This window comes from Danio rerio, chromosome 5 (assembly GCF_052040795.2).
Source record: "Danio rerio strain M-AB ecotype USA chromosome 5, GRCz13ab, whole genome shotgun sequence".
NCBI lineage: Eukaryota > Metazoa > Chordata > Actinopteri > Cypriniformes > Danionidae > Danio > Danio rerio.
The window spans coordinates 1928683-1944615 of NC_141025.1; the positions used below are offsets into that span (position 1 = coordinate 1928683).

General features: G+C 41.6%; 2 protein-coding genes and 1 long non-coding RNA gene across 10 annotated transcripts in view; 2 read left to right on the forward strand and 1 right to left on the reverse strand.

Moving 5' to 3' along the window:
* The window catches only part of lzts3a (leucine zipper, putative tumor suppressor family member 3a), a 28874-nt gene extending 15389 nt beyond the window's left edge, over positions 1-13485 (forward strand). For 2 of the 7 annotated variants that reach the window (XM_087253186.1, XM_087253184.1), the window contains exons 2-7: positions 355-951; positions 1740-2312; positions 4663-4983; positions 5101-5331; positions 7313-9390; positions 9500-13485. In XM_087253186.1, coding sequence (XP_087109312.1) covers positions 445-951; positions 1740-2312; positions 4663-4983; positions 5101-5331; positions 7313-7948 — 2268 coding nt within the window. In that variant the 5' untranslated portion in view covers positions 355-444 and the 3' untranslated portion in view covers positions 7949-9390; positions 9500-13485. Of the gene's footprint in view, positions 1-354; positions 952-1739; positions 2313-4662; positions 4984-5100; positions 5332-7312; positions 9391-9473 lie in introns of all 7 variants that reach the window. The other 5 variants (XM_087253190.1, XM_087253188.1, XM_087253187.1 and 2 more) reach the window with 4 other exon arrangements.
* Positions 1-15933, forward strand: part of dnm1a (dynamin 1a) — a 582590-nt gene that overhangs the window by 278385 nt on the left and 288272 nt on the right. The window lies entirely within an intron of this gene.
* On the reverse strand, positions 10623-15674 carry LOC147843771 (uncharacterized). The gene is made up of 3 exons (XR_015490908.1): positions 12384-15674; positions 12098-12328; positions 10623-11310 (listed from the first exon to the last, which is right to left on the reverse strand). It is a non-coding gene; the product is annotated as an uncharacterized LOC147843771 (long non-coding RNA).

A 15933-nucleotide genomic window follows, 5' to 3' on the forward strand; every position in this document is an offset into this window, starting at 1 on the left:
ACGTCTCATCCGAAAGACGGCGCTCACTGAGCAGTATAGAGTCCCCATCAATATACTGGAGCATTAGGACTCACACAGACCGCAGGTTGAGCACCCCTGCTGGCCTCACTAACACCACTGCCAACAGCAACCTAGTGTTCCCATGTGGTCTCTTGTGGTCAGGCCTGCTTAGCTTTAGTGGGTGACCATGTGAAAGTTGCAGAGAGCTAACTGCCGAATAACAATTATTAGCTTAAATAAATAAAATGGAGAGCATCTGGTGCATTTGTAGAGCCAAAAGCAAGTGTTTATTGTAATTTTAACTAGAACTAATTTTAAAAAGCAATGTTGTGAATAACAGTGTTTGTGTTGCAGTGTGTGCGTGTGTGAGCTGGCTCCCTCCTCCTTCATGCCCGTGTGTGTTGGCGCAGTGGGCGGTGCAGTGAAGCGCGCAAGGCTCCTGGCATGGGCAGCGTAGGGAGCGGGGCCTCCAGTCAGCGGCCCATCACCATGCGCAGCGTGGGCACCCGCACCACCCCGAACGGCCCACTGGCAGCTGCACCGCCCCCTGCCGCAGCCCGCCGCCGCCTGGACGACCGCAGCTTCAGCGCCGAACGCATCCCCAGCACCAAGACTAAGGGCGTCTCTGCCGACGAGCACAGCTATAATGCAGATTACGCTCGCAATCACAGCGATGCCGAGCGCAACACACATCACAACGCCAACCGGCAGCAGACGCTCAACGGAGAGAGGCTAGTGTCTAATGTGGTGTTCGCTAATGGCGCTCGCAGGGATGGACACCGGCGAGGAGAGAGTCTGGACCTCTGCGGAAACAACATCATGCTGAACAATGATAAAAACGGCGCACGTCAAGCTCCAGCGCAGCAGCATAAAGACAAGAGCAAAGCCAAACCTGATAATCACAACCCACCCAACATACTGCCCGTGTCTGGAAAACTGGAGCATGCACAGGTACACCAGCAGCACACATATCAGCTGTATATGTATTCTAAATGTGTTTCTGTTATTTTGGTTACCAAATGTGGGCTTGTGATGGGATGAGAATCAGCACCAGAAAAAGGTGGTTTGCCATCGTCAGGTTGGAGGAAAGTCCTTACCCCAGGTGGAGGAGTTCAAGTATCTTGGGGTTTTGTTCTCGAGTGAGGGAAGGATGGAGCGTGAGATTGACAGGTGTATCGGTGCAGCGGCAGCAGTAGTGCAGTCAATGTACCAGTCCGTTGTGGTGAAGAAGGAGCTGAGCCGAAAGGCAAAGCTCTCGATTTACTGGTCAATCTACAATCCTACTCTCACCTATGGTCATGAGCTTTGGGTCATGACCGAAAGAACAAGACCTCAGATACAAGTGGCCAAATTAGTTTCCTTCTCAGGGACCCTGGAGGAGCTGGAGTAGAGCCGCTCCTCCTCCACATAAAGAGATGTAGCTGAGGTGGCTCGGGCATCTGTTTCAGATGCCTCCTTGATGCCTACCTAGGGAGGTGTTTCAGTCATGTCCCACCGGGAGGAGGCCTCGGGGAATACTCAGGACACGCTAGAGTGACTATGTCACTCAGCTGGCCTGGGAACGCCTTGGGTTCCCCCCGGATGAGCTGGAAGAAGTGTCTGGGGAGAGGGAAGTCTGGGGTTCTCTCCTTAGACTGCTTCCCCCGCAACCCTGCGCCAGAAAAGCGATTGAATGAATGAATGAATGAATGAACGAATTAATGAATGTGGAGTTAATATCTGGATTTTTTTCTCTACAGACCAATGACTCTCTGGTTCGCCCGTCCGCCTTCAAACCAGTGGTGCCCAAGAGTTTCCACTCGATGCAGAATCTGGTGTGTCCCCTGCAGAGCGGCTCTGGCTCGGCTGCGGGTGCGGGTAGTGGCGGCCCGGGGGATAAGGCAGCATCTCAGAGCACATGCGGCCCACAGTGGGAGCAGGACAGTCCTAGCAGCAGGGGGACACATGCAGGTGCAGGACGGCCAGGGCAGGGTAGTCTGTCGGACTCCGGCAGGAACTCTCTGACCAGCTTGCCAACTTATACAGGCTCCAGCTACGGACCACCGCCCGCCCTTGGACCTCTCAGTGCCTCCACCAGCCATATTAACCGGCTAGGCACTGTTGCTCTGGAGAAAATAGACAAGCCGGGGTATCAAAACGGGTTGAGCGCCTCCGACAGTGGCCGATCCTCCTCGGGGAAGAGCTCATCCTCGTACCAGCGCCTCAGTCATATGAGCGATGCCCCCGCGCCGCTGAGACCCTCGCCAAACTCAGACGACGTCATTCAAGACCTGGAGGACCGGCTGTGGGAGAGAGAGCAAGAAGTAAGTAAGGTGACACAACTTTTATTACTTTTACACAAGATTTTATTGTGTTTAACTGCAGACGGCACTCTAGGTTGTTATGTTTTTAACAGCAGATGGTATTCTAGGCTATTTTTTATCAACAGATGGCACTTTCTAACAGTAGATAGTCCTCTAGGGTAGTTTTTAAAAGTCGATGATGCTCTAGGCTAGTTTTATCTGTAGACGGTGCTCTAGGGGAGTTTTAACTTCAGATGGCGCTCTAGGCTAGTGTTTAACAGTAGATGGCGCTCCAGGCTAGTGTTTAACAGCAGATGTCGCTCTAGGCTTGTTTTTAACAGTAGACGGTGCTCTAGAATAATTTTTTAACAGCAGATGGGGTTCTAGACTAATTTTTAAAAGCAGATGGCGCTCTAGGCTAGTTTTTTTAACAGCAGATGGGATTCTAGACTAATTTTAAAAAGCAGATGGCGCTCTAGGCTAGTTTTTTTTAACAGCAGATGGGATTCTAGACTAATTTTTAAAAGCAGATGGCGCTCTAGGCTAGTTTTTTTAACAGCAGATGGGATTCTAGACTAATTTTTAAAAGCAGATGGCGCTCTAGGCTAGTTTTTTTAACAGCAGATGGGATTCTAGGCTAATTTTTTAAAAGCAGATGGTGCTCTAGTCTAGTGTTTAACAGCAGATGGGGTTCTAGTCTGATTTTTAAAAGCAGATGGTGCTATAGGCTAGTTTTTAACAGCAGATGACGCTGTAGGATAGTTTTTAACAACAGACGGCAGTCTAGGCTTGTTTTAAACAGCAGATGACACTCTAGGCTAGTGTTTATCAGCAGATGGTGCTCTAGGCTAGTGTTTTGTAGTAGATGGTGCTGTAGGCTAGTTTTTAACAGCAGACAGCACTCTAGACTAGTTTTTAACAGCAGATGGCACTCTAGGCTAGTTTTTTTAACAGCAGATGGGATTCTAGACTAATTTTAAAAAGCAGATGGCGCTCTAGGCTAGTTTTTTTTAACAGCAGATGGGATTCTAGACTAATTTTTAAAAGCAGATGGCGCTCTAGGCTAGTTTTTTTTAACAGCAGATGGGATTCTAGACTAATTTTTAAAAGCAGATGGCGCTCTAGGCTAGTTTTTTTAACAGCAGATGGGATTCTAGACTAATTTTTAAAAGCAGATGGCGCTCTAGGCTAGTTTTTTTAACAGCAGATGGGATTCTAGGCTAATTTTTTAAAAGCAGATGGTGCTCTAGTCTAGTGTTTAACAGCAGATGGGGTTCTAGTCTAATTTTTAAAAGCAGATGGCGCTCAAGGCAAGTGTTTAACAGCAGATGGCGTTCTAGACTGATTTTTAAAAGCAGATGGTGCTATAGGCTAGTTTTTAACAGCAGATGACGCTGTAGGATAGTTTTTAACAACAGACGGCAGTCTAGGCTTGTTTTAAACAGCAGATGACACTCTAGGCTAGTGTTTATCAGCAGATGGTGCTCTAGGCTAGTGTTTTGTAGTAGATGGTGCTGTAGGCTAGTTTTTAACAGCAGACAGCACTCTAGACTAGTTTTTAACAGCAGATGGCACTCTAGGCTAGTGTTTAATAGCAGGTGGCACTCTAGGCTAAAGTTTTGTATTTAGATGGTGCTCTAGGCTAATTTTTAACAGCAGATGGCGCTCTAGATTAGTGTTTAACAGCAGATGGCGCTCTAGGCTAGTGTTTTGTAGTAGATGGTGCGCTAGGCTAGTTTTTAACAGCAGACGGCACTCTAGGCTAGTGTTTAACAGCAGATGGCGCTCTAGGCTAGTGTTTTGTTGTAGATGGTGCTCTAGGCTAGTTTTTTACAGCAGACGGCACTCTAGATTAGTGTTTAACAGCAGATGGCGCTCTAGACTAGTGCTTAACAGCGGATGGCACTCTAGCCTAGTTATTAACAGCAGACAGCGCTCTAGGCTAGTTCTTAAAAGCAGACAGCGTTCTAGACTAGTTTTTAATAGCAGATGGCGCTCTAGGCTTGTTTTTAACAGCAGATGGCGCTCTAGACTAGTTTATTACAGCAGATGACGTTCTAAAATAGTTTATAAGAGTAGATGGCGCTCTAGATTAGTTTTAAACAGCAGACGACGTTCTAGACTACAGCAAGAAGTAGGGTAAAACAACTGTCAAGCAATGCATTACGATTCTGTGTGGAATTGATTCACTCTAGGCTAATTTAACAGTAGATGGCGCTTTAAGTTAGTTCCAGTAGTTAACGTCACTATATAAGTGCATGTGTTAAAACATTAATCTGTTGAAGATGCATGTGTTATTGCTATTGTGTTAATGCTTGAATGTGTGAGCATGCATCAACACCACGAGATGATTTTTTTTTGCATTGTTCTGCACTCACAGGTGATCCACATGCGACGTAACCTGGACCAGAGCGAGGCGGCCATCGTGCAGGTGTTCGAGGAGAAGCAGCGTCTGTGGGAGCGCGAGATGGAGGATCTGCGGCAGAACTACGCCGGGCGGCTGCAGCAGGTGTCGCGCCGCGCCCAGCGCTCCCAGCAGGCCCTGCAGGCGCAGATCAGCCGGCTGCAGCAGGACAAGCGCCGCCTGCAGGATGAGATGACGATGCTGCTCGCTCAGAGGGAGGAGCTGGAGAAAAAGTGCCTGGACTTCCGGAAGGAGCAGGCCGATATCCTGCCCCGCCTGGAGGAGACCAAGTGGGAGGTCAGACTCTAATAACAACATCTCTCATTAGCTATTCATTTTGTACGTACAGTTGAAGTCAGAATTATTAGTCTTGTTTGAATATATGTGTGTATGCATCCTTGTGTGTGTGTGCAGGTGTGTCAGAAGGCAGGTGAGATCTCTCTGTTGAAGCAGCAGCTGCGGGACAGTCAGGGCGAGGTGACGCAGCGGGCCGGAGAGATGGTGTGTTTGCGCGGGCAGCTCAAAGACCTCAACGCTCAGCTGCGGGAGCGAGAAGAGGCCGAGATCAGCCTCAAAGAGTCCTTCTGCACCAAAACCCTGGAGCTGGAGCGCTGTGAGGCTGAACTGCAGACCATGCTGGCTGAGGTACGCCATTATCAGCAGCCAAAACCTGCCGGGACTACTTTAGCTGTGAGCTTATGTGAAAAATAATTATAATGTTCATCAGCCAATCAGAATCAAGCATTTAGCAGCCCTGTAGTATAAATTCGTTCATTCATTCATTTAGTCAACCAATTAGTATTTACCAGGAGCCGCCACAGTGGAATGAACTGTCAACTGTTCCAACATATGTTTTACATAGTGGATGCTCTTCTAGCCGCAGTACTGGAAAACACCCATACACACTCATTCACACACACACTCATACACAGCCAATTTAGTTCACCAATTCCCCTATAGCGCATGTGTTTGTGTTTAATTTCTCTGGCCCAGAGCTGGCCCACACAGTCAGCTTCAGCAAGTCTGGCTTACATTCAATGGCCAAACATGAACCATATCTGGGCCAAGTCTCAGTCAAGTTAACAACCCATAACTGGGCCTGAACTTGACCAAATATGTCGGTGTGTCACGACTAGGGATGCAACGGTTATAAATTTTGATTGTACGATTATAGTCTAAGAAATAATCACGGTTATCACGATTATTTACAATCATTGATTTCAAAACCCCACTAGTTTAAAACTGTTTTAAATTTCATTTTGTAGTTCAAGATCAACTAAATATTTGTTACTGTTTTAATCGTTTAAGTTTATTTGATCAATATATAAAAGTCAGTGGATGTTATTGTTGCATTTATTGGGTAAAATTGCTCATTTAATGTGTTTTTGGTCATTATCAATGCACCGGCAAAAATAGACCCAGCGGCGAAACTATCCCCTGTCATCTCAACTAGATGCGCCTGAAAAGCATGAGTGTGTTGCGTTGTGTGCGTGTCCCTCCATTGGAAATAACGAACTTAGATGAATTTGCCTTAGTTAATAGCCCCAGCCATAGTTTGTCAGACAGACACTGGAGCGGGTTGGGTGGCGTTGGACCGGTGGGGTTACATTACCAATTACCAATGTAACGCCGCCGGTCCTACGCCACCCAACCTGCTCGACCCAACCCGCTCTGAGCTGGGATCGAACTGACAACCCTCCACATGGGAGTCAGTTGCTCTAAAAAGGAGGCTAAAGACCATGGTCCCTAACATCTGTCGCTGGAGCACCTTTAGAGGTCAGAGGAGTGAGGTTTACCTGCACAGCCCCTACTAGCTGGCCTCCGTTACACTCACCCCCCTAAACCTCACTCCCATCCAATGTAACCCCACCGGTCCTACGCCACCCAACCCGCTCCGAGCTGTGATTGAACCGACAACCTTCCGCATGGGAGTCGATTGCTCTAACAAGGAGGCTAAAGACCATGACCTCTAATGTCTGTCGCTAGAGCAGCTTAAGAGGTCAGAGGCGTGAGGTTTACCTGCACAGCACCTACTAGCGGGTCTCCGTTACACTTGCATGTGTCACAATGCACATGTAACATTTGACGGTGATGTTGTAGTGTTGCCAGTATCACTGAGTGCAGATTTGATGCTGTAGAACAGTGGTTCCTAACCATTTTTTGCCTGCAACCTCTTTTCCCCCCAGAAAATATTGTAAGGCCCCCCTCCACATTTAATAATCTTATCGTTCATATAAGTTTGCAGTAGGTATGTCCAAAAATAGACGGTTTGTTTATTACTATTCACAAATAATAGCCTAATGTAAAATATAAAAGCAAAACAACAGTAGGCCATTTGTATTGGGTACACCTGGCTGTATTGGGGATAAGTCGTCTGCAAATGTCTTATAAGTTTAGACGGTCTCATGCATTCATCAGCAAGAATTTTAACACAGATAACGCACTGTGGCTGGGTCAGAGACTCTTTGCTTCGAGAAAATGAAATAAAACCATAGTTCACTATCTTGGTGCTTCCAGTATTGCTAGCGCTGTGACCTGAAATGTTTGAAGCTTCCTCATCTGTGTCCAGTGCATTAAAGAAATAATTAATTTTGTCACCCCTAATGTCCACCCCTGTTTTCCGCAGGTGACTGTGCTACGTGACAAGCTGAGCGCATTTGAGGCAGAGGTCTCGCGTCTGAAGAAGGCCCTCAGCGAACTCAGCAGTCGCACCGGCGACACCAATCCTCCAGACATGGGGCAACTGGTGTCATCCCGCAGCCGAGATCGTCTCCTGTCTCCTGCAGAGACCTCCACATCCCTGCCGGCCCTACCTGCGCCTGATCCACTGCTCGCTCTGCAGAGCGACGACTCCAAGGTGCAGCTCCAAGAGTCGGGCGACCTGCGGTGTCAGCTGGAGCGACTGCAGGGTGAGCTTCGTCTGGAGCGGCAGCAGCGGGAGCGCCAGGCCCTCAGCTTCGCCCAGGAGCGGCAGACCTGGCAGGACGAGAAGGAGCGCGTGCTTAAATATCAGGCGCAGCTGCAGCTCAGCTATGTGGAGATGCTGCAGAAAAACCAGGCGCTGGAGGAGCGCGTGGACAAACTGGGCTCTCAAATCTGCACTCCGGCTCTCCCGTCTCCAGATCCACCCGTATCTGTGTGTATATCGCTGACATCTCCCACTCCGCCTGTAGAGGAGAAGAAGCTGCCCGATCTGCACACGCTGGCGCCGCCGTGGCCCGTTCCCACACGGCTGGAGCGCATCGAGTCCACGGAGATCTGATGCAGTAAAAATTACTATTTATTAGCATTCGGTACAATCCCAGCTACTGGAGGACTGTCCAAGGATGCCCTGCTGGTCTCGGGCGGGTGTTTTGAGTTGAGGGTACACTGTAAAAACCGATTAGTTGCTTACCTTTACTTAAAAAAAGAGAGTAAACTTGTTGCCTAATTATTATTATTATTATTATTAAGTAAACAAACTATGTGCATAATTCTAAAATATAAGGCAATGGGTTTACTGACTATTTTTAAGTGAAGTAACTAATCGCTTTTGCAGTGTTGAGGGCGGGTGGTTAAGAGCCGTATCCGATAGACAAGGGGCCGGTTAGTGCAGATGAGCTGCGAACACTCAGGGGTTTAATTAACGGGGATTAAAAACGTGCATTCAAAAACTGAAGCGATTTCATCCAATCTGCAGCAATCAGGAGCTCGTCTTGTGATTTGTAACCTGCAGGGAGTTCAGTGAAGATCTCGTATTGGTGCTTAGACACAAAATACTGTCGCGTTTTAGGACCAAAATCAGTCAGTTGGATCGGGAGACCGGAAACGTGTTCAACACAAGCACATTGAGCTGGTTACACAGGAACTATAGTAATTAATCTGTCGTGGTGATTCTATAGTTGTTATGGTAACACAACAACTAGTAATTGGTTAGTTGTGTTTATTCTATAGTTGCTATAGTAATGCAACAACTGTAGTAATTAATTTGCTGTGTTAATTCTACAGTTGCTATGGTAGCACAACAACGGTAGTAATTAATTTGTTGTGGTGATTCTATGGTTGCTATGGTAACAAAACAACTGTAGTAATTAATTTGCTGTGTTAATTCTACATTTGCTATGGTAACACAACAATGGTAGTAAATAATTTGCTGTGTTTAATTCTACAGTTGCTATGGTAACACAACAACTGTAATAATTTGTGGTGTTAATTCTATAGTTGCTATGTTAACACAACAACTGTAGTAATTAATCTGTCATGGTGATTCTATGGTTGCTATGGTAACACAACAACTAGTAATTGATAAGTTGTGTTAATTCTATAGTTGCTATAGTAACGCAACAACTGTAGTAATTAATTTGCTGTGTTAGTTCTGTAGTTGCTATGGTAACACAACAACTGTAGTAATTAATCTGTCGTGGTGATTCTATGGTTGCTATGGTAACACAACAACTGTAGTAATTAATTTGCTGTGTTAATTCTACATTTGCTATGGTAACACAACAAATGTAGTAATTAATTAGTTGTGTAATTCTATAGTTGCTATGGTAACACAACAACTGTAGTAATTTGTGGTGTTAATTCTATAGTTGCTATGGTAACACACCAACTGTAGTAATTAATCTGTCATGGTGAGTCTATGGTTGCTATGGTAACGAAACAACTGTAGTAATTGATTTGCTGGGTTAATTCTATAGTTGCTATGGTAACACAACAACTGTAGTAATTGATTTGTTGTGCTAGTTCTATAGTTGCTATGGTAACACAACCGTTAAAGTAATTGATTTGCTGTGTTAATTCTATAGTTGCTATGGTAACACAACAACTGTAGTAATTGATTTGTTGTGCTAGTTCTATAGTTGCTATGGTAACACAACCGTTATAGTAATTGATTTGCTGTGTTAATTCTATAGTTGCTATGGTAACACAACAACTGTAGTAATTGATTTGTTGCGCTAGTTCTATAGTTGCTATGGTAACAAAAAAAAATTAATAATTGATTTGCTGTGTTAATTCTATAGTTGCCATGGTAACACGGCAACTATAGTAATACATCTGTCGTGAATTACGTGAATTAAAACTATTGAGTTAAAACATGTAATTTGAATTTAATTGAAAAAATGGTTGGGTTTGTCCATATTTGACCCAATAAGCCAGAATATTTTAGAGTGTGTACTTTTCTTCAGCAAAGAAACATTACAATAAAAAAATGGCTGTACATTAATTTATAATGCACAACCCAGCATACTTTTATTTCCAAACATTTGAATGGCAGTGTATGAGGATATAAGCATCTACCAGATTGACGCCATGCTATGCTAATTTACAATTGTTTTTTGTGTTCAAGTGCTTGTGTTGAAACTGTTTTGAGGTCGGTTATGGGACAGAGGAGCGCTCAACCCTCCTGCTCTATTGGCCAAAGCAGCGGCGGAGGACGCATATATTCATTTACACTCAGAACGTACTGTATCACCTGAATGTTGTTTTTGCCCTTTTCTATGTTTCCAGCGATGTAGAGTATAATAGAGCGAGAGATTGAGATTTAAAGAAACAGTGAATATGTTTAAATATCCTGCTTTTCCCAGAGGACTCGGCTAAAGGCGGTTTGGTTGATGAAGCTGCTGGAGACGGACAGCGGCTGAGCCAAAACTGTGCCGTCCTGAACAGGATTATATTTGACTTTTACATTCTTCCAAAAAGAGCATATAATATGTGTCAATGTATACTTGCTGAGAGTATCATTTAGACTTTAAAGATGTAATATGCAGTAGACTGAAGTGATCATTTTAAATGTTTTGAAGTAAGTGCACAGAGATCATGTGGAGTTTATGAGCGGGAGTCGAGGGGTGTAGTTTCACACTTCAGAAGAGCATACTGTTTCTGCATACCACAGAGCATGCTGCGCAAAATGGGCTTGAGTCTAATTCTGTAGTTGCTATGGTAACAAAGCAACTGTAGTAATTTATTCGTTGTGGTATTTCTATAGTTGCCATGGTAACACAGCAACTGTAGTAACTAATTTGTTGTGGTAACTATAGTTGATATGGTAACACAACAACTGTAGGAACTAATCAGTTGTGGTTATTCGTTAGTTGCTATAGTAACATCAACTGTAGTAACTAATCCGTTGTGGTAATTATGAAGTTGCTATGGTAACACAATTACTGTAGTAACTTATTCGTTGTGGTAATTCTATAGTTGCTATGGTAACAAATGTAGTACCTAATCGATTGTAGCAATTCAATAGTTGCTACGGTAGCACAGCAACTGTATCAACTAATCGGTTGTGGTAATTCTATAGTTGCTATGGTAACATCAACTGTAGTTACTAATCGATTATGGTAATTCTATAGTTGCTATGGTAACACAACAACTGTAATAATCCGTCATGGTAATTCTTTGATGTTATGGTAACAACAACCATAGTAAATCATTTGTTGTGGTGATTCTATAGTTGCTATGGTAACACAACAACTGTAGTAACTAATCCAATGTGGTAATTCTATAGTTGCTATGGTTACAACAATTGTAGAACCTAATCAATTGTGGTAATTTTATTGTTGCATTTGGTAGCACAGCAACTGTAGTAACTAATCCGTAGTAGTCATTCTATAGTTGCTATGGTAGCAACAACTGTAATACCTAATCAATTGTGGTACTTTTATAGTTGCTATTGGAAACACAGCAACTGTATTAACTAATCCGTTGTGGTAATTCTGTAGTTGCTATGGTAACAACAACTGTAGTAACTGATCTGTTGTGGTATTTCTATAGTTCCCATGGTAACACAGCAACTGTAGTAACTAATTTGTTGTGGTAACTATAGTTGGTATGGTAACACAACAACTGTAGTAACTAATCAGTTGTGGTTATTCGTTAGTTGCTATAGTAACATCAACTGTAGTAACTAATCCGTTGTGGTAATTATGAAGTTGCTATGGTAACACAATTACTGTAGTAACTTATTCGTTGTGGTAATTCTATAGTTGCTATGGTAACAAATGTAGTACCTAATCGATTGTGGCTAATCAATAGTTGCTATGGTAACACAGCAACTGTATCAAGTAATCGGTTGTGGTAATTCTATAGTTGCTATGGTAACATCAACTGTAGTTACTAATCGATTATTGTAATTCTATAGTTGCTATGGTAGCACAGCAACTGTATCAACTAATCAGTTGTGGTAATTCTATAGTTGCTATGGTAACATCAACTGTAGTTACTAATCGATTATGGTAATTCTATAGTTGCTATGGTAACACAACAACTGTAATAATCCGTCATGGTAATTCTTTGATGTTATGGTAACAACAACCATAGTAAATAATTTGTTGTGGTGATTCTATAGTTGCTATGGTAACACAACAACTGTAGTAACTAATCCAATGTGGTAATTCTATAGTTGCTATGGTTACAACAACTGTAATACCTAATCAATTGTGGTACTTTTATAGTTGCTATTGGAAACACAGCAACTGTATTAACTAATCCGTTGTGGTAATTCTGTAGTTGCTATGGTAACAACAACTGTAGTAACTGATCTGTTGTGGTAATTATATAGTTGCTATGGTAACACAACAACCGTAGTAACTAATACCATGTGGTAATTCTATAGTTGCTATGGTAACACTAACTGTAGTACTTACTGATTGCGGTAATTCTATAGTTGCTATAGTAACACAGCAACTGTAGTAATTAGCTTGTTGTGGTAATGCTATAGTTGCTAAAGTAACACAGCAACTGTAGTAATTAATCTGTTGTGGTGATTTTATGGTTGCTGTGGTAACTGCATTTAGAGTTTGATCAATGAACTAGAAAAAAATGGTAAAGATTTGACCTTGAAATCTTTTATGTACTCCTTCCTCTGTACTTTTTGTCTTGTTTTATTTCAGCCAAAATATTTACACGTTCTTAAATTAAGATACATTCACTGGTGAGGTATCTAATATATATTTGAGTCAAAGTATTATATTTAATTAGATGTTTAAAAATTAATTTTGACATTTTTCAATTTTTGTGAAAGGAAGAAAATTACAATAAATTAAATTAAAAGGCAGTAAAAATATTTCCACTGGCAAGATCTAACTACTTGATGCTAGTAAATTTACAGTTAAGTATGGTATCAAATATGGTATGACGATAATCCTGCAGCATGCTCTCTTGTATAGAAACGGCTGTATGCTTTTCTGAAGAATATAAACAACAAACTACAGGCTCTGAGGAGGGACAAAAGTGGTTTGCTATTGTAGTGGTAGCATTTTACACAACACCTTTTGTCACAAAGCCTATAAATGTTGCTTATAAGCTATATAGAAATGACTCCATTGAGCTCGAATGGACGCCAGTTGCCAGATCTTTTTGTTTCAAACACAGTTTTAGCTTTAGTCATACCACAGCACTAACAGGCCAGACTCTTTTGGTCTTATACGTGCTGGACGAAGCGAATGGGATCAGAAACAAGCACAAACCATTTGCCTAAAGTGATTTCTTTCTTTCTGCTACAGAAATGCAATAGAAGGACGTGGAGTGTGTCTCCCAGTGCTTTTCCTGATGCTCGTGCCTCTTGTTTTCTATCATTACTAATATGTTGGAGATAATCATTTCCGATCCATCCACGCAGCTTTCTGACACCAGGTGTTAGCGGATAAAGCTTTAGATGGACGCCACTCTCCACCATTTGCTGCTAATGTGCTTCTGTTGTGTCCTGCTGTGTTCTTGGTAGAGACGGAGCATGTAAATATCACTGTTCCTTATGTGTACAGAACTACTCTATCCAAATATACTGAGCTAATGCGTGTGAATACTTTTGTGAAGTAATGAGACTGACATGTCAGCTTTTATTTTTCAAACTATTAATATAGGAATATAATATACATATATGATGGATCTTCAAACCTTCGATTGGCTATATTATGGTAAAGTCACCCATTCGAGAGTCCGATGTCTTTTCCCCGTTCTCACCCACATGAAAAGATACTACAGTCATTTATAGGAAACACTATGCTATAGCAGAGTACTTGAGTCAAGCAATTCTATAGTTGCTATGGGAACACAACAACTATATTGATTGATCTGTTAACTGAATTCTTTAGTTGCTATGGTAACAACAACTATATTAATTAATATGTTATGGTGATTCTATAGTTGCTATGGTAACAACAACTATAGTGATTGATCTGTTGAAGTAATTCTTTAGTTGCTATGGTAACTCAACAACCATAGTGATTGATCTGTTTTGGTGATTCTATAGTTGCTATGGTAAGACAGCAACTATGGCAATTATTCTGTTATTGTGATTCTATAGTTGCTATGGCAACACAACATCTATAGTGATTGATATGCTATGGTGATTTTATAGTCGCTATGGGAACACAACAACTATAATGATTGAGCTGTTGAAGTAGTTCTTTAGTTGCTATAGTAACACAGCAACTATAGTAATTAATCTGTTACGGTGATTCTATAGTTGCTATGGTAACAGCAACTACAGTAATCTGTTCTAAGGATTTTATAGTTGCTATTATAACAAATCTGTTGTGGTAATTCCTCAGCTACTATGGTAACACAAGGGCAGTAATTTTTCTGTGCAGGTGATTCTATAGTTGCTATGGTAACACAGCAACTATAGTAACTAATCTTTCATTGTAATTCTATAGTTGCTATGGTAACGGCAACTACAGTAATTATTCTGGTGTGTTGATTCATTAGTTGCTATGGTAACACAACAACTAATCTGCAACTGTATTAATTAGTCCGTTTTGGTGATTGTGTAGTTGCTATGGTAACACAACAACTATGGGAATAATCTGTCGTGGTGACTATATAGTTGCTACGGTAACACAACAACTATGGGAATAATCTGTCGTGGTGACTATATAGTTGCTACTGTAACACAACAGCTATGGGAATAATCTGGCGTGGTGATATAGTTGCTATGGTAACACAATAACGATAGTAATTAATCTGTTCTGGTGATTCTATAGTTGCTATGGTAACACAGCAGCTATAGTAATAATCTGTTGTGGTTATTTTATAGTTGCTATGGTTAAAGCAATTATAGTAATTAATCTTTTGCTATGGTAACACCAACTACAGTAATATAAACAAATGACCCAATTCTGTAGTTTTCCACAACTATAGGGTACATAATACTCCACAGTTTACTGTAGTAAAAGCTGAGTTATACTACATATTCAAAACAGTTTATTAGTTCAAAATAATTAATACTACAGTAAACTAGAGAATTTATGAGAAGTGTATAACAGTCGCCGGAGCCAGCTCCAAGTAAGTGGTCCTTGAGCTCCAAGTGGGCTGTACAAACCTGGAGTTTTTATTTATTTAATGTCTTTCACATGACACAGAGTCTAATGTTGTGCTTTATAAATGTCTACATCTACCCCAACCCTAAACCCAACCTCACAGTAACCTGATGTGTTTTATTAATGTCTACTCCACCTACACCAAGTAAACCCAGCCTACTTGTGGCGTAAGTCCTTCCCACTTGGAGGTCACCCAACCTACTTGCGGTGTAATCCCTCTTACATGGAGGTCTTCAGGCTGCAGCGATACCTACTTGGAATTTATTAAAAGACGAGTTGTAAATGCGACACAATATGATACACTTTACTGTATTCTGCAAAAACACTATAGTATTTGCTTTAAATTACTATAGTATTCCTTCATGTGGGCTATCAGTTGTTCAGAACTTTGGGTGAGAGTTTTTTTTTTTTGTAAACATTTCATTTTTTCTGTCTTTTTTTTCCAGAATTTGCTTGGGAAGAGCATATCTTAGCAGATATTAATTTAAATAAATAAAGATGTGAATACAGGAAAAAAGCGGTCTCTTAATGATTCCATTCAAAATAATGTTTTTGTTTTTAAATTAATTTTGTGTATTGATTTTAAATCAGTAGATCTGTTGTATACAGAGAACATTTATTGTGAATTTGTAGCTATTGCATAGTTTAAAAGTAAAAAGATGAATAAATATTGATATGGTAAGTTGTAAAAATATTAATATTGTTTAATACATGTCTTACTTTTAGCATAACTTTGATGAAAATATTTGATCTGCTTCAAATGTTGACTACTTTAATTAGAGTTTAATTAGGGGATTTAAGTGACTTTGAACGTGGTAGTGCCAGACAGGCTGCTCTGAGTGGGATTTTCACACACAACCATCTCTAGGGTTTACAGAGAATGTTTCGACAAAAAGGGAAATATCCAGTGAGCGGCAGTTCTGTGGACACAAATGCCTCGTTGATG